A 21,245-nucleotide genomic window follows, 5' to 3' on the forward strand; every position below is an offset into this window, starting at 1 on the left:
CCAGGGGCATCTCATGGGGCCCCCTACTGACCCTACAGTGCCCAAGTGCTTGAATGGTCAGTCCACCCCTGCACTGCACTGATTAAGGCAGTGCCATAGAAATACATTAGATGCAACTTCATGTGTGATTTGTAAATCGCATGTCGCATCTGAAGTCGCACCGGTGTGAACCAAGGCTAACTTTTTTTTCACCCCCTACATTTCCCTTATACTGGCATTTCAAAATTTTTAAAAATACAGTAATTAAGAGGCTAGATGAAAACGTAGGTGCAGTATAATACAGTTTTTAGTTAAAGAGTATCTAAACCCAAAAATAAAAATGTAACATACACTCGCCGGCCACTTTATTAAGCCCACCTTGTTGGACCCCCTTTTGCTTTCAGAACTGCCTTCATTCTTCATGGCATGGATTCAACAAGGTGTTGGAAACATTCCTCAGAGGTTTTGCCCCAGATTTTTTATTATTTTTATTATACAGGATTTATATTATTATTTTTATTATACAGGATTTATATTATTGTTATTATTATACAGGATTTATATATTATTTTTATTATACAGGATTTATATTATTATTTTTATTATACAGGATTTATATTATTATTATTATTATTATACAGGATTTATATAGCCAACAGTTTGCTCAGCGCTTTACAATATAACGGGAGACAATGCAGCAACAATACAGTTCAATACAAGAGGGAAAGGAGGGCCTGATTCTGGGAGCTTACAATCTAGGAGGGAGGAGCTAGTGGTACAAAAGGTAATAACTGTGGGGGATGGACTGGTAGGAGGAGTAGAAGATTCCATTATTATCTGGGGGCAGGATAGACTTCCCTGAAGAGAGAGGTTTTCAGAGATCGTCTAAAAGTGAGCAGACATGATTGACATGATAGCGTCATGCAGTTGCTGCAGATTTTTTGGCTGCACATCCATGATGTGGATCTCCCGTTCCTCCACATCCCAAAGGTGCACTATTGGATGGAGATCTGGTGACTGTGGAGGCCATTGGAGAACTCATTGTCATGTTCCGATGAACCATTCTGTATCCGCCACCCCTCTCTGCCAATCCCTCCACTGGCCTCCACTCAGTGTCCTCCACCCCTCTCTGCCAATCCCTCCATTGGCCTCCACTCAGTGTCCTCCACCCCTCTCTGCCAATCCCTCCACTGGCCTCCACTCAGTGTCCTCAATCCCTCCACTGGCCTCCACTCAGTGTCCTCCACCCCTCTCTGCCAATCCCTCCACTGGCCTCCACTCAGTGTCCTCCATCCCTCTCTGCCAATCCCTCCACTGGCCTCCATTCAGTGTCCTCCACCCCTCTCTGCCAATCCTTCCACTGGCCTCCACTCAGTGTCCTCCACCCCTCTCTGCCAATCCCTCCACTGGCCTCCACTCAGTGTCCTCAATCCCTCCACTGGCCTCCACTCAGTGTCCTCCACCCCTCTCTGCCAATCCCTCCACTGGCCTCCACTCAGTGTCCTCCACCCCTCTCTGCCAATCCTTCCACTGGCCTCCACTCAGTGTCCTCCACCCCTCTCTGCCAATCCCTCCACTGGCCTACACTCAGTGTCCTCCATCCCTCTCTGCCAATCCTTCCACTGGCCTCCACTCAGTGTCCTCCAACCCTCTCTGCCAATCCCTCCACTGGCTCCCAGTTGCCCAACGGATAAAATTCAAAACACTAACAATGACATAAAGCCATCCACAACACTGCCCCAACTTACATAACGGATCTTATCTCTAAATATCACCCAAACTGTAAACTCCGCTCCTCGCAAGACCTCTTACTCTCTAGCTCCCTTATCTCCTCCTCCCATGCTCGTCTCCAAGACTTCTCCAGGGCATCACCCATCCTCCGAAACTCCCTACCCCAATCTATCAGACTCTCACCCACTCTACTTGCCTTTAGGCAATCACTGAAAACCTCTCTCTTCAAGGAAGCCTATCCCGCCCTCTGCTAATTCTGGAATCCTCTACTCTTCCAACCAGTCCTCCCCCCACAGTTACTATCTACTGTACCATTCACCCCTCCCTCCTTGATTGTTAGCTCGAAGGAGCAGGGCCCTCAAATCCCTCTTGTATTGAACTGTATTGTTGCTGTATTGTCTCCCTTTATATTGTAATAATAATAATGTTCAAGAAACCAGTTTGAGATGATTTGATCTTTGTGACATGGTGCATTATCCTGCTGAAAGGAGCCATCACTGGAGTCAGAAATGGATGGACATGGTCAGCAACAATACCATGAACAATGCTCAGTTGGTACTAAGGGGCCCAAAGTATGCCAAGAAAATCTCCCCCACATCATTACACGACCACCACCAGCCTGAACCGGTGATACAAGGCAGGATGGATCCATACTTTCATGTTGTTTATGTCAAATTCTGACCCTACTATCTGAATGTCGCAGCTGAAATCGAGACTCATCAGACCAGGCATCGTTTTTCCAATCTTCTATTGTCCAAGTTTGGTGAGCCCGTGTGAATTGTAGCCTTCTTTTCCTGTTCTTAGCTGACAGGAGTGTCACCCAGTGTGGTCTTCTGCTGCTGTAGCCCATCTGCTTCAAGCTTCAATGTGTTGTGCATTCAGAGATAATATTCTGCATACCTTGGGTGCAGGGGCGGACTGACAACTCATGGGGCCCCCGAGCAATAGGGGATCATGGGGCCCCTGTGTCCTTGCCCAAACTCAAAAAAGCCTATGAAAAAGGTACCAGGGGCATCTCATGGGGCCCCCTACTGACCCCGGGCCCTCGGGCAGTGCCCGAGTTTCCAAATGGTCAGTCCGCCCCTGCTTGGGTGTAACAAGTGGTTGTTTGAGTTACTGTTGCCTTTCTATCATCTGGAACCAGTCTGCCCATTCTCCTCTGACATCAACAAGGCATTTTCATCCACACAACTGTCGCTCACTGGATATTTTCTTTTTCGGACCATTCCTTGTAAACCCTAGAGATGGTTGTACTTAGACCAGCCCCGTCTGGCACCAACAACCATGCCACGTTCAGAGTCACTTAAATCTTTCTTCCCCATTCTGATGTTGTTGTTTGAACTTCAAGTCGTCTTCACCACATCTAGATGCCTAAGTGTATTGAACTGCAGTTTGTGTTACCAAGCAATTGAACAGATGCACCTAATAAAGTGGCCATTGAGTGTATTTTAGCTTACCAGTCCTTCGATGTGGTGGCTTCATTAGTTTCCTTTTCAAAGGCTTTTTTCCTTTGTTTTGATTTGGGTGATTCTGCCAGTAACACACTTTCTGTCCTTGGGTGACAACATTCACTTCACTGTATCTATGGAGCAGCATTGTTGTCACCCTCGGACAGGACGTGCTAAGACAACAGAATGTCTTCCTCTCTCCTCATCTCCATTATATAGAGGGGAGTTGTTTTCTAGTTCAAAGAATACAAGTTGGAAAACTGATAATGATTTTTGAGTGCACAAGAAGTTACAAGGATGCTGGATTTCTGGTAGGATCAACAGGTATTTTCTGTACTTGTAGAAATGATACAAAGTTTGAAAATAGAAAGCAAACACAGCCACCACATCTAAGGACTGGTAAGCTGTATTATAGTCAATATGTGCCCATGAGTTTTGATACACTTTAAGTAGTAGAACTAGAAGAATATACATCATACTAAGAAGAAGGACAGCCGAGGAGGAGAGAGGCACAGAGGGGTTTGGTTCCAAAAGAGGGACAGTTCCTTCAAACGAAGGAGATTTGAGAGCCATGCAATATTATCTGAGCCACTGACTTGGTTTAAATCTGAATTCCAGGAATTCAGCAGTTTTGCAAAAAATGCAGGCACACTGTGGGTTAAAGTGGATGTAAAGGCTGAAGGTTTTTTACCTGCATGCATTCTATACATATATAGTCTCCCTAATACTTACCTGAGCCTCATCGCGATCCAGCAATGTGAATGACAGCCTCGGCTGTCCTGGGTCTCTGCCTTCTCATTGGCTGAGACAGCAAGTCAGCCAATGAGGAGAAAGGGGGGCAGGGCCAAGCTGCGACTTAATGTGTGAATGGAGACACAGAGCAGCGGGTGCCCCCATAGCAAGCTGCTTGCTGTGGGGACACCCGACAGACAGGAGGAGCCAGGAGAGCCTATGGGGGACCCGAGAAGAGGAAGATCGGTGCTGCTCTGTGCAAAACCACTGCACACAGCAGATAAATATAGTCATGTTAGGGCAGCACAGTGGTTAGCACTTCCGGTTGGCAGTACTAGGGTCATTAGTTCAAATCCCAGCCATGGCACCACCTGCCTGGAGTTTGCATGTTCTCCCTTTACCTGGGTGGGTTTCCTCCCACACTCCAATGACATGCTGGTAGGTTAATTGGCTCCTGTCTAAATTGGCCCTAGTATGTGTATGTATGAATGAGAGTTAGGGACCTTAGGTTGTATGCCCCTTGAGGGTTAGGGACTGATGTGAATGTACAATATATATGTAAAGCACTATATAAGTACCTGAAATTAATTAACAGAAAGAAAAAAAAACTTTTTGAATCGCTTTAAGTCCAGTTAGATGCTTGTTACCTGCAGGACCTATCTCTGTTACCTGTATGTGACAGGTTTATTGCACTCCTGGAGAACACACTCCGGCTTTGAGAGCAGAGAAGCACACACAGCAGCTATGCCCACCTCTCCCCTATGCTGTCCATTCACAGAAGCCTAGGTATTTTTTGAATGAGTTCACATAATACAAAGGCTTCTGTGAATGGGCAGAAGGAGGGGAGGGGCAGGCATAGCAGTTTCAGCAATTCTGCTCTTGAAGGAACTGAGGCAACAGTGAGCAACATAGGAGCTGCGGAAGTTATCTTCCTGGAGCACAATAAACCTATCAGATGTTAATAATAGAGATAAGTCTACGGGTGGCAGGCATCCCGTTAGATGTAACCTCCCTGGTGGTATTCCCGAGTGTAGCTCGGGGTAAAGTTTCAGTACCACAAGCGGTAACCCCGAGCTACACTCAGGCTTACCATGCAGCGCTGCTCCGGGATCCTTCGATCACTTACCTTGTCCTGCGCTCCCGCGATGTCCCTCCTGCAGTGTCCCGGCAATCTCCTCTGGCCGATGCCGGCATCCGTCTTCCGGGTTCCATTCCCTGCAACGTCGGGACATACGGGGACGGAACTGGTGGGAAATTTGAAAATGACAAAAAGTGACATTCACTAAAATCACTAAAATCACATAGTATAACATTCCTGTATTAAACCATTTCACATACATTTTGTCCCGAGTGCTTTGTCCTGCGCCCTGCCTGCATTTTTACTGTTCTTTCTGCCTGGAAACTGAGAAACGTCCATGGCGTCCAAAAAGCGTCCCTTTAGGTCAAAAGTGGTTTTAGACCGGCTAGAGAACAGCGATAGTAAATCAGAACCACTTGCAGAATTGAGTGATAATGATTCGTGGGGGAAATTTATCATCAGACACTGAAAACGATTTTGCGACTTTGCTCAGCGATGTGCGAACTTGGCGCTCTATTTCAAATGTCAGTGTTTTTGGTTTGATTATATTATTGAATTAAATTTATTATTATTATATTATCATTTTTTATGATTATTTATTATATTATAATTTATGATTTCGTGTCTCAAATTTTATCCTATCCGGGATGTTTACTAGACTCTTGTTCGGACAGATTTCAGTGAGTTATTCCTAAAAATTACAGGCCTACAATAAAAAAACTACATATTTCCATGCAAAAAAATGTACCGCTTTGAGCACAGAAATACTGACATAATCAGACCGCTAGAGAAGTTAATCAGTTGCTGCAGCATCAAACATCAATGAGTATCACATAAAGCTGACAATCTATTTGTTCTGGGTTTAGTGTTTTATCCTTCATCCCTAAATCACTTTCTTTATCTTTCAGTGGCTCTGAAGGCAGACCTACAAACCAAGACGGGTGTTAGGATCGTGCAGACAGGAACCGGGCAGGTGAGGGGGACCGAACTTTACATTGTTTCTGCCAGACGTTCTGTAGCTTTTCATGTCGTTTTGTGCTTGTGATATATAATAAACACCATGATGGAAATGCCTCCTGTTGCTAAATCTGCTGAGTGCACCTCCTGCCTGCATACTGATCAGCAATAACTATGATCACCCACCTAATATGAGTAGGTCTCCTTTTGCCACCATGGTAGCCCTGACCCATTGAGGTATGGACGCCACTAGACCTCTGAAGGTATGCTGTGGTATCTGGCACCAAGCCATCGGTAGTAGATCCTTTAAGTCCTGTAAGTTGCAATTTCTCCATGGAACGGACTTGTTTTTCCAGCATATCCCACAGATGCTCGATTGGATTGAGATCTGAAGAATTTGGTGGCCACGTCAACACCTCAAACTCATTGTTGTATTCCCCATTTTTGAACCATTTGTGCAGTGTGGCCGGGCACATTATCCTGCTGAAAGAGGCCACTGCCATCAGGGAATACCGTTTCCATGAAGGCATGTACTTGGTCACCAACAATGTTTAGGTAGGTGGTACGTGTCAAAGTAACATCCACATAAATGGGAGGACCCAAGGTTTCCTAGCAGGACATTTCCCAAAGCATCACACCGTGCCTTCTTACATAGTTGCATAGTTAGTCTGGCTGAAAAAAGACAAAAGTCCATCCAGTTGATCCAGAGGAAGGCAAAAAAAAAACCCAGCAAAGCATCATCCAATATGCTCCTGCAGGGGAAAAAATTCCTTCCTGATCCCCCGAGAGGCAATCGGATATTCCCTGGATCAACTTTACCTATAAATGTTAGTATCCAGTTGCATTCTGTGTATCCAAGAAACAATCCAGGACTTTTTTAAAGCAATCCACTGAGCTGGCCAGAACCAACTCTTAAGGAAGTCTATTCCACATTTTCACAGCTCTTACTGTGAAGAAACCTTTCCGTGTTTGGAGATTAAATTTCTTTTCCCCCGAGACGTAAAGAGTGCCCCCTTGTCCTCTGTGATGACCTCAGGGGGAATAACTCTACACCAGGTTCACTATATGAACCACTGATGTATTTATACATGGAGATCATATCCCCCTTATGTATTATACATGGAGATCATATCCCCCCTTATGTATTATTCATGGAGATCATATCCCCCCTTATGTATTATACATGGTGATCATATCCCCCCCCCTTATGTATTATACATGGAGATCATATCCCCCCTTATGTATTGTACATGGTGATCATATCCCCCTTATGTATTATACATGGTGATCATATCCCCCCTTATGTATTATACATGGAGATCATATCCCCCCTTATGTATTATACATGGAGATCATATCCCCCCTTATGTATTATACATGGAGATCATATCCCCCCTTATGTGTTATACATGGACATCATATCCCCCCTTATGTATTATACATGGACATCATATCCCCCCTTATGTGTTATACATGGTGATCATATCCCCCTTATGTATTATACATGGAGATCATATCCCGCCTTATGTATTATACATGGAGATCATATCCCCCCTTATGTATTATACATGGAGATCATACCCCCCTTATGTATTATACATGGAGATCATATCCCCCCTTATGCATTATACATGGAGATCATATCTCCCCTTATGTATTATACATGGAGATAATATCCCCCCTTATGTATTATACATGGAGATAATATCCCCCCTTATGTATTATACATGGAGATAATATCCCCCCTTATGTATTATACATGGAGATCATACCCCCCTTATGTATTATACTTGGTGATCATATCCCCTCTTATGTATTATACATGGAGTATATATCCCCCCTTATGTATTATACATGGAGATCATATCCCCCCTTATGCATTATACATGGAGATCATATCCCCCCTTATGCATTATACATGGAGATAATATCCCCCCTTATGTATTATACATGGAGATAATATCCCCCCTTATGTATTATACATGGAGATAATATCCCCCTTATGTATTATACATGGAGATCATATCCCCCCTTATGTATTATACATGGAGATCATATCCCCCTTATGTATTATACATGGAGATCATATCCCCCCTTATGTATTATACATGGAGATCATATCCCCCTTATGTATTATACATGGAGATCATATCCCCCTTATGTATTATACATGGAGATCATATCCCCCCTTATGTATTATACATGGAGTATATATCCCCCCTTATGTATTATAAATGGAGATCATATCCCCCTTATGTATTATACATGGAGATCATATCCCCCCTTATGTATTATACATGGAGATCATATCCCCCTTATGTATTATACATGGAGATCATATCCCCCTTATATATTATACATGGAGATCATATCCCCCCTTATGTATTATACATGGAGTCTATATCCCCCCTTATGTATTATACATGGAGATCATATCCCCCTTATGTATTATACATGGAGATCATATCCCCCCTTATGTATTATACATGGAGATCATATCCCCCTTATGTATTATACATGGAGATCATATCCCCCCTTATGTATTATACATGGAGATCATATCCCCCTTATGTATTATACATGGTGATCATATCCCCCCTTATGTATTATACATGGAGATCATATCCCCCCTTATGTATTATACATGGAGATCATATCCCCCTTATCTATTATACATGGAGATCATATCCCCCCTTATGTATTATACATGGAGATCATATCCCCCTTATGTATTATACATGGAGATCATACCCCCCCTTATGTATTATACATGGTGATCATATCCCCCCTCATGTATTATACATGGAGATCATATCCCCCCTTATGTATTATACATGGAGATCATATCCCCCCTTATGTATTATACATGGAGATCATATCCCCCCTTATGTATTATACATTGAGATCATATCCCCCCTTATGTATTATACATGGTGATCATATCCCCCCTTAATCTCCTCTTCTCAAGGGAGAGTACATTCAGTTCCTCTAATCTTTCCTCATAGCTGATCTCCTCCCTGCCTCTTATCAGTTTGGTTGCCCTTCTCTGTACTTTCTCCAGTTCCCCAATGTTCTTCTTCCCATACTGCATCCTGATTCCATCTCTTCCTCAGGTAAGTGAAGCACACACACCCGGCCATCCACATGATGTAAAAGAAAACGTAATCCATCAGACCAGGCCACCTTCTTCCATTGCTCTGTGCTCCAATTCTGATGCTCACATTATTATACTGGATTTATATAGCGCCAGCAGTTTGCACAGCACTTTACAAAATGCCCATCGTAGGTGCTTTTGGCTGTGGACAAGGGTCAGTATGGGCATCCTGACTGGTCTGCGGCTATGCAGCCTCATGCACAACAAATGGCATTGACCATTTTTTCAGCTTTCAATTTCAAGGACAATGGGGTTGATTTACTAAAGGAAAATTGACTGTGCACTTTGCAAAGTACAGTTGCTCTCTGCAAGAACAGTTGCTCCAAGCCTAAACATGGCGGCGTCGGAGAGCACGATGTGAGTGCTCTCCGATAACCCACGAGGAGACCACCACCACGAGAGCATTTTAATGCCCGAAGCCCTACCTGAGCGAGGAGGTCCCCAGGGGGAGAGGGTGCCGGCGTGCTGAGGGGAGAAGACGGCGAGTGCGGATGCGGAGCTCCGGGCGGTGTTTGTATCGCGGAGACCTGGGACCAGCTGTTGGGTTGCCGGGGAGACGGAGCAGAGCGGCGTGACCACGCTGGCTAGCCGCAAAGCCGCACTGGGAAACAGAGGCGCCGGCCGGTTCCCTGACAAACGCCGGCTCCCTGACAGGAGAACAGAGATGCCGGCTGTAAATCTATAAAATCATCAGCAGCACAGGAGTGGAAGGCGACAGAGCTCATAAATCTACAGAAGACCCTGCAGGAATCCCCCAGAGACATTGGATGAGTGCGGTGAGTGGACGGCTGAAGATCTGAGTCGACTCACTGGGTGAGGGAACAAGTGAAGGAGGGTGAGTCCATATGTATGATCCCACATATAATTGTGTAACTGTGTTGAACTGTGGGAAGGACTGCTAACCACCAACAAAGAGAGAAAGGGGATTCCCAGGAGATTGGAAAAGTGAAAACAGAATTGAAAAGGGAAAGAGAAATTACTAAGTGGCTACAGAAGAGACCTGGGAAAAGAAATAAGAAAATGAAGTGTTAAAGTGGCAGAGACTGTTTAATATTAATACCCCAATATACTGCCTAAAGCCTCCTGCTGTTTTAAGAGCTATACTAAGTGCAGAAGATATGAAGAATAAAAGCGCTAAAGGAAGTGGGCTTAAAGGGTCACAGACGGGCTCAATTAAAAAATTTACTTCCCAGGGTAATGCGACTCCAGAAAGGGCCTATAGTGGAAATGAAAAGGGGGAAATGGAAACTACCTTGAAGAATAGCCCCAGATTGTCAATAGGTCTGGATAGTAGTAGCCAACAATGGACAGAAAACTTAGCGAGGAAAGATCTTGAAAAAGATTTGCAAGTGCCGAACAAAAGAGAGATGACTGTAATGTTCAAGGACTTGGAAAAAACTATTAAGCAAGAAATGACAATTATACGTCAGGATCTAGGGCATCTGCTAAAGAGAACGGAAGAAATAGAGGGAAATATCAACAAACATACCCATATCATTTCAGACTTAGGAAAAAGGTCCGCTTTGATGAGGAATATGCAAAAACAACTGCAGTATAAAATAGAAGTACATGAGAACAGGTCTAGGAGAAACAACTTGAGGATAAGAGGATTCCCTGATATCCTGAAAGGGGGAGAACTGCAAGAAAAAGTCTGTAAAATGTTAAACTATATTATGGATAGACCTGAAACAGAGGTAATTAAACTGGATGGAGTCTTTAGATCAGGAAAGCCCCAACAAGGTATCGGGAAGGAAAAATCAAGAGATTTGATTGTTCAGCTGCAAAATCATGGAGATAAGCAAGAGATTTGGAGAAGGATTAAAGGAAGAACTTCTATTAATTATGGAGATATAAATATCCAGATTTTTGCGGATCTATCGTACGAGACTTTGTGGAGAAGAAGAGCATTGAGGCCCCTGTTAGAGCAGATGAGAGCAAGAAATGTCCATTATAGATGGGGTAACCCAGAGTGTCTGATCGGATGGAAGAACGGTGTTACAGCATACATGAGATTTCCCGAGGACTTAAGAGACTTCTGTGACAGACTGGAATTGCAGAGAATGAGGATTAGTGGGTGGGAAACAGAGATTGAAATAGGTATTGGGGGAAAAGAAGTATGGCAGGAAGTAGGTAGGGGGGAGGTAGTGAGGAGTTAGTTGGGATAGAGTGAGTATTTTTTTTTTTTTTTTTTTTTTTTCTCTTGTCCCCTAACTTTCTCCCCAAAGTGTCCCGTTAAGGTTAAAAAATTTTAAGGAAGCGAGGGAATTGGTGGTGGTTGGAGCGTGGGTAAGTCGTACATGGGAGGAGTTTAACCCCAAGGTTTAAACAAAAAATCAAAGGTGGTATCTTCACCACAAATGATTGAAAGGCAGGTAGAAGGCCTAAAAGGGGGTGGGGTGGGGGGGTGGGGCGGGGGGGTGGTCTGGGAGGGAGGGGGGAAGAGACGGGATTTGGGTGGGAGGGAGGGGAGGAGGTATTGGGTTAATACTCTGCAGGACAGAAGGGATAAAGAGGAAGAGGCAATCTGGAAGAGAGATGGAGTTAATTGGGAATGATGGAAGAAATACAGTTTATAACGTATAATGTGAACGGGCTGAGTTGTCCAGGGAAGAGATTTAGGTTGTTTAATGAGTTACATCATAGGGCGACGTCAGTGGTATTTTTACAGGAGACGCATTTTGAGATAGAGGCAAATGTGAAATTGAAATCCAAACACTACCCAATATGGTACTATGCAGATTCTCCAATTAAAAGAGCAAAAGGGGTTGCAATAGGTCTGGCAAAGAATATGAGATTTGAGCTGGAGGATAGAAGAACCGACCCGGAGGGGAGGTTTTTATTCTTAAAGGGTAGACTTCAGGGGATTGAGTGCACTTTAGCCAATATATACTGCCCTAATAAAAACCCGGAGATGTATATGAAGGGCCTGTTGAAAAAATTAATGGAATTTAAAAAAGGGCGTTTGATAGTAGCTGGAGACCTAAATTTCTGTATGGACCCACAAAAGGATAATACCTCTTCTGTGCAAAGAGAGGGGAGTAGATCTCTGAGAGCTTTGAAAAAAGTGATGCATGAATATCAACTAGTGGACACCTGGAGAATAACGCATATGAAAGACAGAGACTATACTTTCTTCTCTAATGCACACGAGATATACTCGAGATTAGATTACATCTTAATAGACCACCAACTTATAGATCATCTGGTTAAAATTGACATAGAGACAAGGACGTTCTCGGATCATGCTCCGGTCGTAATGAAAATGGGATGGGGAAGAAGGTGGACTGGAGGATTGGGGTGGAGATTAAATGAGGCTCTTCTTCTGGATGAGGATGTAGTTCAGAAAATTGAGAAAGAGATTAAGGCATACTTTAAGGAGAACGAAACAGAGGAAGTATCGATAGCTACAGTCTGGGAAAGCCATAAGGTATTCATAAGAGGAATCCTGATTGCGACAGGAGCAAGGAAGAAAAAGGAGAGAAGAGAGAGGGTCAGTGGGCTATTAAAAGAAATATCGGACTTGGAGCAGATCCATAAGAAGAAAATAACAAAAGATACGAGACAGAAGTTACTGGATAAAAAAGATGAGCTAGAGAGGTTGATGGATGAGGAGAAGAGAAGAGTATACAACAGGGTTTTGAATGAGAGATATAGATGGGGAGACAGACCAGGAAGATATCTAATGAGAGCTTTGAATAAAAAGAAAAATAGGAACTATATAGAAAAGATAAAAAGTTCAAAGGGGCAGTTGGTCCATTCAAATAAAGAGATTATTAAAGTGTTTACGGAGTATTACAAAAAGTTATATAATATTAGCCCCCAAGCCCCCCTAAAAGAAGCTCAAGAGGGAATTAATGAAAAAAAGATGACATACTTAAAAAATGCGGGATTACCAAAACTAAGTGAAGCACAGCTGAACTTCCTAGACGCAGAAATTTCCCAGGAAGAAATTAAAATAGCATTAAAAAGCACAGGGGGAGGAAAAAGCCCAGGCCCAGATGGCTATACAGTTAAGTATTATAAGAAATTTAGTAAAGTACTGTTACCCAAGTTGGAGAAATATATGAATGCTCTAGGAGGTGAGATGGAAGTGAGGAGAGAATCCCTACAGGCCCATGTGGTACTTATTCACAAGGAGGGAAAGGATCCATCTCAGTGCTCCAGCTATAGACCTATCTCATTATTGAATACTGACACTAAACTGTATGCAAAGGTGTTAGCAAACAGGTTGAGGGATCTGATGCCTGAATGGATCCACGGAGACCAGGTGGGCTTTGTACCGGGGAGAGAAGGTAGAGATAACGGCTTGAGAACCCTGATGCTTATTCAGAAAAGTAGAAAAGGGAAAGCCCCGGTGGTGCTCTTGTCAATCGATGCAGAAAAGGCATTTGATAGAGTGGACTGGGGCTTTATGATGGACAACTTAAAAGCGCTGGGGATAGGTGATAGAATGCGGGAATGGATAAGTAAATTATATAGAGAGCCTACTGCAATCATCACGGTAAATGGGGAGAGATCAGAACCCATTGGAATGTCTAATGGTACAAGACAAGGCTGCCCACTGTCCCCTCTGCTATATGTATTATCACTCGAACCCCTGCTGTCAATAATAAGAAATAGTGGATCGATAAAGGGAATTCAGATAGAATCCATAGAACATAGAGTAGCGGCTTTTGCAGACGACTTACTGTTCTATGTGGGGAATCCCCGAATAACTCTCCCCAATATAATGAAGATTCTGAAAGAGTACGGTGAACTATCAAATTTAAAAATTAATCCATCGAAAACAGAGATCCTGAATATTAATATACCAAAGAGTGAAAAAGAAAAATTACAAAAAGATTTCCCCTTTATATGGAAAGAAAAAGAAATAAAATACTTAGGGATAAAACTCACTGCCTCATCTAAGCATTTGTATAGATTAAACTATATCTCTTTGATAAATGAGATCAGGGAAGACTTAAAAAGACTAGAAGGAGGAAATCCATCTTGGATAGGACGTATAAACCTAGTCAAAATGGTAATTATGCCTAAAATACTATATAGATTTCAAATGGTACCAATTAAAATTCCAGAAGCCTTCTTTAAGATAATGAAAAAAATGTTAACAAGATACATATGGAAGAATAAAAAACCTAGAATAGCATATGAAACTTTGAGTAGGACTAAAGAGAAAGGGGGATTGGGTCTCCCAGATGTCAAGAGATATTATAAAGCAGTGGTTTTAGCTAGAATATATGACTGGACATTTAACTATAAGGGGAAAAGTTGGGTAACAATTGAAAATGATCTTAGTGGCATTAGACTGAGTCAGATGATATGGGTTCCACCACAGTTCAGGGGAATTAAAGAAAGCACAAGTACCTATACTTTAAATGTTTTTAGGGTATGGGACAATTTACACAAAAATATGAAATGGGAATTTAACTCTATATTAATGCCTCTCACAAATACTGAGTACTTTCCCCCGGGAAAGAATAAGATATCAGGGAGATGGTTTAGAAAGGAGGACACCCAACTGAGAGATGTTTTGGTGGAGGGGGAATTGAGACCACTTAAAGATTTAATAGAGAAGAAGGGAGATATTTTTATTAGAATAGACGAGTGGAAATATCATCAATTGAAATGTTTTATTGGAAATCTACCGAAACCCCTGAGAATAAAACAGGAGTGGAATATGTTTGAAAGGTTGTTAGAGACACGTAGGGATGGGAAGCACGGTATTTCTAAAGTGTATAGAATACTCACAGAATTAGACACAAACACAAAGTTAATTTTTATCACAAAATGGGAAAGGGATATGGGAGTTGGGTTTGATGAAGATAGACAGAGAAAGATGTTTAGATTGATACACGATAATGTTAGTATGAGAGAGGTTGAGGTTAATTATAAGTGTGTCACACGATGGCACATTACACCAAGTGTAGAGCACAAGATGAATGGGGAAAATTTAAATATGTGTTGGAGAGGATGCGGAGAGATGGGCACGATGTTTCACATATGGTGGGAATGTCCGAAAATCCAGGTTTTTTGGAAGTTAATAGTCAAATTGATTAAAGAAATAACTGAAATTGACATAGGGTTAGACCCAACGACGTGCCTCCTACACAATGTGGAGACATCTGTAAATAAATATAAAGATTCAGGTATCTGGTACTTCTTGAATGCGGCGAAAGGGTTGATACCCAAGTTTTGGCGGAAAGCTGAGGTACCGAAGGAGGAAGACTGGATTAATAGAGTAAACCAGATAGGTAGAATGGAAAAATCATACCATATGCAGGAAGATAGGATGAGAGTTTATTTTAGGAGATGGGAAAAGTGGGAAAGAGCAGGATTGAAAGAGAAATATAGGAAAATATGAACTAGGATGTTAGCAAAGAAATTAACAAGCCTCAAGAGATTAGAATGGGTTAGAGTCTGCAGAGGGGGAGGAGGGGGGATGAGGGGTGGGAAGGGGGAATAGTGGGATGGGAAAGAAAAGAGTTTTTAGTAAGGGAAAGGTAGAAATGTTATAAATGTTTATTCGTATGAGAATTATTTCCCTTTCTGGGTTTTTGTATTAACATGAAAAATTTAATAAATGACTAAATTAAAAAAAAAAAAAAAAAAAAGAACAGTTGCTCCAGAGTTTAGTAAATGAGCAGAAGCTCTGCTGACTTCCATCATCCAATCACATGCAAGCAAAAATGCTGTTCTTTGTCTTTTACTTTTCCCTGCATGTGATTGGGTATGCTTTGCAAAGTGAAGCTTCACCTCATTTACTAAGTTTTGGAGCAACTGTACCTTGCAAAGTGCAACGTCTATTTGCCTTTAGTAAATCAACCCCAATATGCTTACTTGCTGCCTAATATATCCCACCCACTTTCAGATGCCATTGTCGTGAGATAATCAATGTTTTTCACTTTACCTGGTCATAACGTTATGGCTGATCGGTGTATATACAGGCGTACCTCGGTGTACGAATTCAGTGTGTTCTGCGGGACTTTTTGTATTGCGAAAAATTTGTAAACCGAAACACGGTTTCCCATAGGAATGCATTGAAAACCAATTAATCCATTCCGGAGGTCAGAAAAAAGTAAAAAAAAAGTCTTTTATCTGTTCAAAACTCTTAATAAAGTGCACTTTAAAGGCATAAATACTGTACAGGGACATGATTAAATATTAATTCATAAATGCATTGAAAACCAATTAATCAGTTTGTATTGCGAAAAACATTTGTAAATGCATCAAAAACCAATTAATCTGTTCCAGAGATCAGAAAAAATTTTAAAAAATCTTATCAGTCCAAAACTCTTTATAAAGTGCACTTTAAAGGCATAAATACTGTACAGGGACATGATTAAATATTAATTCGTAAATGCACTGAAAACCAATTAATCCGTTCGTATTGCGAAAAAAATTCATAAATGCATTGAAAACCAATTAATCTGTTCCGGAGGTCAGAAAAAAGTAAAAAAAAGTCTTTTATCTGTTCAAAACTCTTTATAAAGTGCACTTTAAAGGCATAAATACTGTACAGGGACATGATTAAATATTAATTCGTAAATGCACTGAAAACCAATTAATCCGTTCGTATTGCGAAAAAAATTTGTAAATGCATTGAAAACCAATTAATTCATTCCGGAGGTCAGAAAAAAGTCAAAAAAAGTCTTTTATCTGTTCAAAACTCTTTATAAAGTGCACTTTAAAGGCATAAATACTGTACAGGGACATGATTAATTTTTAATTTGTAAATGCATTGAAAACCAATTAATCCGTTCGTATTGCGAAAAAAATTCATAAATGCATTGAAAACCAATTAATCTGTTTGGGAGGTCAGAAAAAAGTAAAAAAAAGTCTTTTATCTGTTCAAAACTCTTTATAAAGTGCACTTTAAAGGCATAAATACTGTACAGGGACATGAGTAAATATTAATTCGTAAATGCATTGAAAACCAATTAATCCGTTCATATTGCGAAAAAAATTCGTAAATGCATTAAAAACCAATTAATCCATTCCGGAGGTCAGAAAAAAGTAATAAAAGTCTTTTATCTGTTCAAAACTCTTTATAAAGTGCACTTTAAAGGCATAAATACTGTACAGGGACATGATTAAATATTAATTCCTATATGCATTGAAAACCAATTAATCCGTTCCGGAGGTCAGAAAAAATAAAAAAAAAATCTTATCAGTTCAAAACTCTTTATAAAGTGCACTTTAAAGGCATAGTACTGTACAGGGACATGATTAAAAAAAAATTGTAAATGCATTGAAAACCAATTAATCCATTCGTATTACGAAAATAAGTTGACTTCCACTCGTTCATAGACGCTCAGTGATTTTACTAGTGATCAAAGCTAGTCACAAATCATTCTTGTGCAAAAATATTATACTTTAGCCTTAACTCAAACTATGTGTAAAGAAAAAAAATGCATACCCCACCCTGCGCTAGTCATTGGGTGCCTAAACTCACCCTTGGGGCGGAAGTAAAGTCCACAATACTTACCTCTGCTTTAATGGTCTGAAGTCCCTCACTCCTCCTCGGCGTCTTTTGTGTGCTGGTTTTCATCAGTTTTGATTGGCTGATGCAGTACAGTCATCATGGCACACAGGAACTGTGCCAGATTATAAACGGAGCTGTGCATGTGCAGCTCAGTGTCCATTCTTCAGATAACTGCGTAGTGGCAGGTAGGTTTATTTTAGTGCAGAAGAGACATTGCTATCTCTTCTGCAATAAAGAGCCTTTCTGCTCACAGATTATTTATATTTAAAGTGGTTGTACATGCAACATTTAAAAAAAATAAATAAAAAACAGGTTCATACTTACCTGCTCTGTGCCCTTGAATTGCCCTGAACTTTCTCTGCTCAGGTCCCCCACCGACACTTCTGGCTCCTCCTCTCAAGCCGTTTCCCATCTGAGCACTCATGCAGGCTTGCTCCACTGTCCGTGTCCATAGACGCAGAAAGCCCCACTCTCTCTCCCACATCACTGGCTTTGATTGACAGCAACGAGAGCCAATGGCTTCCACTGCCTCAGCAAAGCTTCTGAGACCCGGAAGTGCAGGGAGAGAAGAGCTGCAGATGGGCACAGCGCTGGATCAAATGAAGGCTCTGGTGAGTATAAGTGGGGGTGGGGGGGATACAGCTGCCTAAACATTTTTTTACCTTAATGTAAGGAATGCATTAAAGGATAAGTCCACCTTTTAAAAAAAAATAATTGCACATTTTTTTGCAGGTAAAAAATATTAATTTAATATTTTTATTTAGGAGCCTGCAAAGCATTGCATCAGCACCAGCAGATTGCTGGTGCCATGCAGGACTCCTGCAGACTTGTCAGTGTAATCTTTTAAACATAAATCACCAGCGCCAAAATTATACAAATTGGATATACAAATAAATGCTGCTGCTCATCAGTGCACACCCACACCAAAAAAAAAAATATAAAACATTAAAACAGCGCAAAAAAATTTGATTAAAAAATTATAATTATATTAAATACCACTCCAAAAAAAAAAAAAAATTATATATACGATTATAAAAAGTCCCACTCCAGGTAAGTGAAAAAATGATAAACACATAAGAAGAATTTTTATGTGTTTTTTTATAATTTTTATTATATAATAATTTTTTCACTTACCTGGAGTGGGACTTTTTATAATCGTATATATAATTTTATTTTTTTTTTTGGAGTGGTATTTAATATAATTATAATTTTTTAATCAAATTTTTTTTGCGCTGTTTTAATGTTTTATATATATTGTCAGTGTAATCTGTCTGTCCATGGATCGTATAGGCAGGCAGTTACACGCTGACAGGAAGGATCAATGAACTACCAGAGCGCTCAACTGCGCCATGGTAGTTCATTGAGAACTACAAGCTGACAGCCGCAAAGGATGAATGAATGATGCGGCTCTGTGGGTGGAGCCCCTCACAGCCATGTTTTTTTCAAAAAGTGACAGCTGGTACATGGAACTGCTGTCGCTCAGAGGGCTTGGATTGCCGAGCTGCTGTAGGAATGGGAACATCAGGGGCGGACTGACCATTTGGAAACTCAGGCACTGCCCGAGGGCCCGGGGTCAGTAGGCAGCCCCATGAGATGCCCCTGGTACCTTTTTCATAGGCTTTTTTGAGTTTGGGCAAGGGCACAGGGGCCCCATGATCCCCTATTGCCCGGGAGCCCCACGAGTTGTCAGTCCGCCCCTGGGGAACATGTTACACGTTCTACCCTAAAAACGGGTTGCACATATAACATATTCCCAAAGGTGAACTTATCCTTTAACCGCATGCCGCCCAGCCACTGTACATATACGGCGGCAGGGCGGCACTCACAGGCAAAACCACGTTTTAAGACGTGTGTTTTGTAAACAAATAGGGGGCGCACGCGAGCCGCGCCGCCACCCTATTTGTCCCGCGGATCACCACCGCAGCTGTCAGTTGCCGGGTCACAGCCGCTCGTTAGCGGCTATGCTCCGCCGATCGGCGGCAAACAGTTTCTCTTTCTCGATCAGCCTTGTCCCGCCCAGTACACACCCCGCCCCCTAGTAAAACACTCCCCTCACTCCTATAACCCTTCCCTGCAAAATAAAGTTAACCCCTTCCTCCCCATTGCCATTAGTACTGTGTTTTTGTTTTTTTTTTGCACTGATCACTGTATGAGTGCTTTTGGGGATGTCAGTGACCCCAAGTCAGTACCCCCCAATGTCAGAATGTGCGCCGCAGTCCCGCCATAAGTCGCTGGTCGCTGCCATAATTCGCTGATCGCCGCCATAATTCGCTGATCGCCGCCATTATTAGTATAAAAAAAACCCTAAAAATCCCAGTATCTTTCCCGCCATTTGTAAACACTATAACTTTCACGTAAACCAATTAATTTACACGTATTGGGGTTTTTTTTAGCAAAGACATGTCGCAGAATGCATTTTGGCAGAAATTTATGACAATTTGATTTTTGCATTTTTTTTTTACTGGACATGTTTTATAGCAAAAAGTCCAAAATATAGTTTTTTTGTTCCTCAAAATTGTCAACCTTTTTTTTTATAGCGCAAAAAATAAAAACCGCACAGGCGATCAAATACCACCAAAAGAAAGCTCAATTTGTGGAGGAAAAAAAGGATGTAAATTTCATTTATGTACCATATTGCATGACCGCACAATTGTCCGTTAAACTAGCACGGCGTTGTATAGCAGAAAAATGGCGTAAATTGCAGTATCTATACCATAGTTTGTAGACGCTATAACTTCCACACAAAGCAATCAATATACACTTATTGGGATTTTTTTTACCAAAAACATGTAGCAGAATACATTTTGGCCTAAATTTATAACCAACTTTGAGTTTACTATATATTTTTTATAGCTGAAAGTAAAAAATATTGTTTTTCTTCAAAATTTTTGGCCTTTTTATGTTTATAGCGTGAAAAATAAAAAGCGCACTGGTGATCAAATTACACCAAAAGAAAGCTCTATTTGTGTGAAAAAAAGGACGTAAATTTCATTTGGGTGCAGCATTGCATGACCGCGCAATTATCAGTTGAATTAGTGCAGCGCCGAGTAGCAAAAAGAGGCCTGGTCATTAAGGGGGGTAAATCCTCTGGAGGGCAAGTGGTTAAGGTGACAAAAGGTTTAGGCTTTATAACCCCTTTAAGGCTCCAGTTTCTCTTTAAGGCCATTCACCCCTTGCCATTCAGATCTGTTTTACTCAGTGTGGGTAACAAATAGCAGGATCAGTCAGTCACCGATAGTGACAAATAGCCAATCACCACCTTTATAGGCAGTGATATCAAAATCTGATATTACAGCAGAGGAACTGAAAAGGACCGTGCGCCTCAGTCATTTACATACAATTTTTACTAATCTCAATCATTTACAATAACATATCTTGTGTCTACTGGATAGGCAAAAATATATGCAAACCTGACCGTCACAGCTATATGAGGTTGTTGGTCATAACATGTTGGAAATGTTGGAAATCCATATTTCTCTTTGCAGCTATAATGGCCTCCACGCGTCTTGGAAGACATTCCACAAGATTTTGAAGTGTGTCTGTGGGAATTTGTACTGATTAAGCAAAAAACAAAAAAAAAACATTTGTGAGGTCAGGTAATGATGTTGGATGAGAAGACCTGGCTCACAATTGGCATTCCAATACATCCCAAAGGTGTTCAGTAGATTTGAGGTCAGGTCTCTA

The 21,245-nt window shown here is 41.4% G+C and overlaps 1 protein-coding gene across 2 annotated transcripts in view; it reads left to right on the forward strand.

Moving 5' to 3' along the window:
* Positions 1–21,245, forward strand: part of PTPRN (protein tyrosine phosphatase receptor type N) — a 179,680-nt gene that overhangs the window by 103,271 nt on the left and 55,164 nt on the right. For both annotated transcript variants that reach the window (XM_089680614.1, XM_089680615.1), the window contains one exon: positions 5,877–5,941. In XM_089680614.1, coding sequence (XP_089536740.1) covers positions 5,877–5,941 — 65 coding nt within the window. The remainder of the gene's footprint in view (positions 1–5,876; positions 5,942–21,245) is intronic.

The sequence above is a fragment of the Staurois parvus genome, unplaced genomic scaffold (genome assembly GCF_062004578.1).
Source record: "Staurois parvus isolate SC_StPar_1 unplaced genomic scaffold, SC_StPar_1.0 ptg000246l, whole genome shotgun sequence".
Lineage (NCBI taxonomy): Eukaryota > Metazoa > Chordata > Amphibia > Anura > Ranidae > Staurois > Staurois parvus.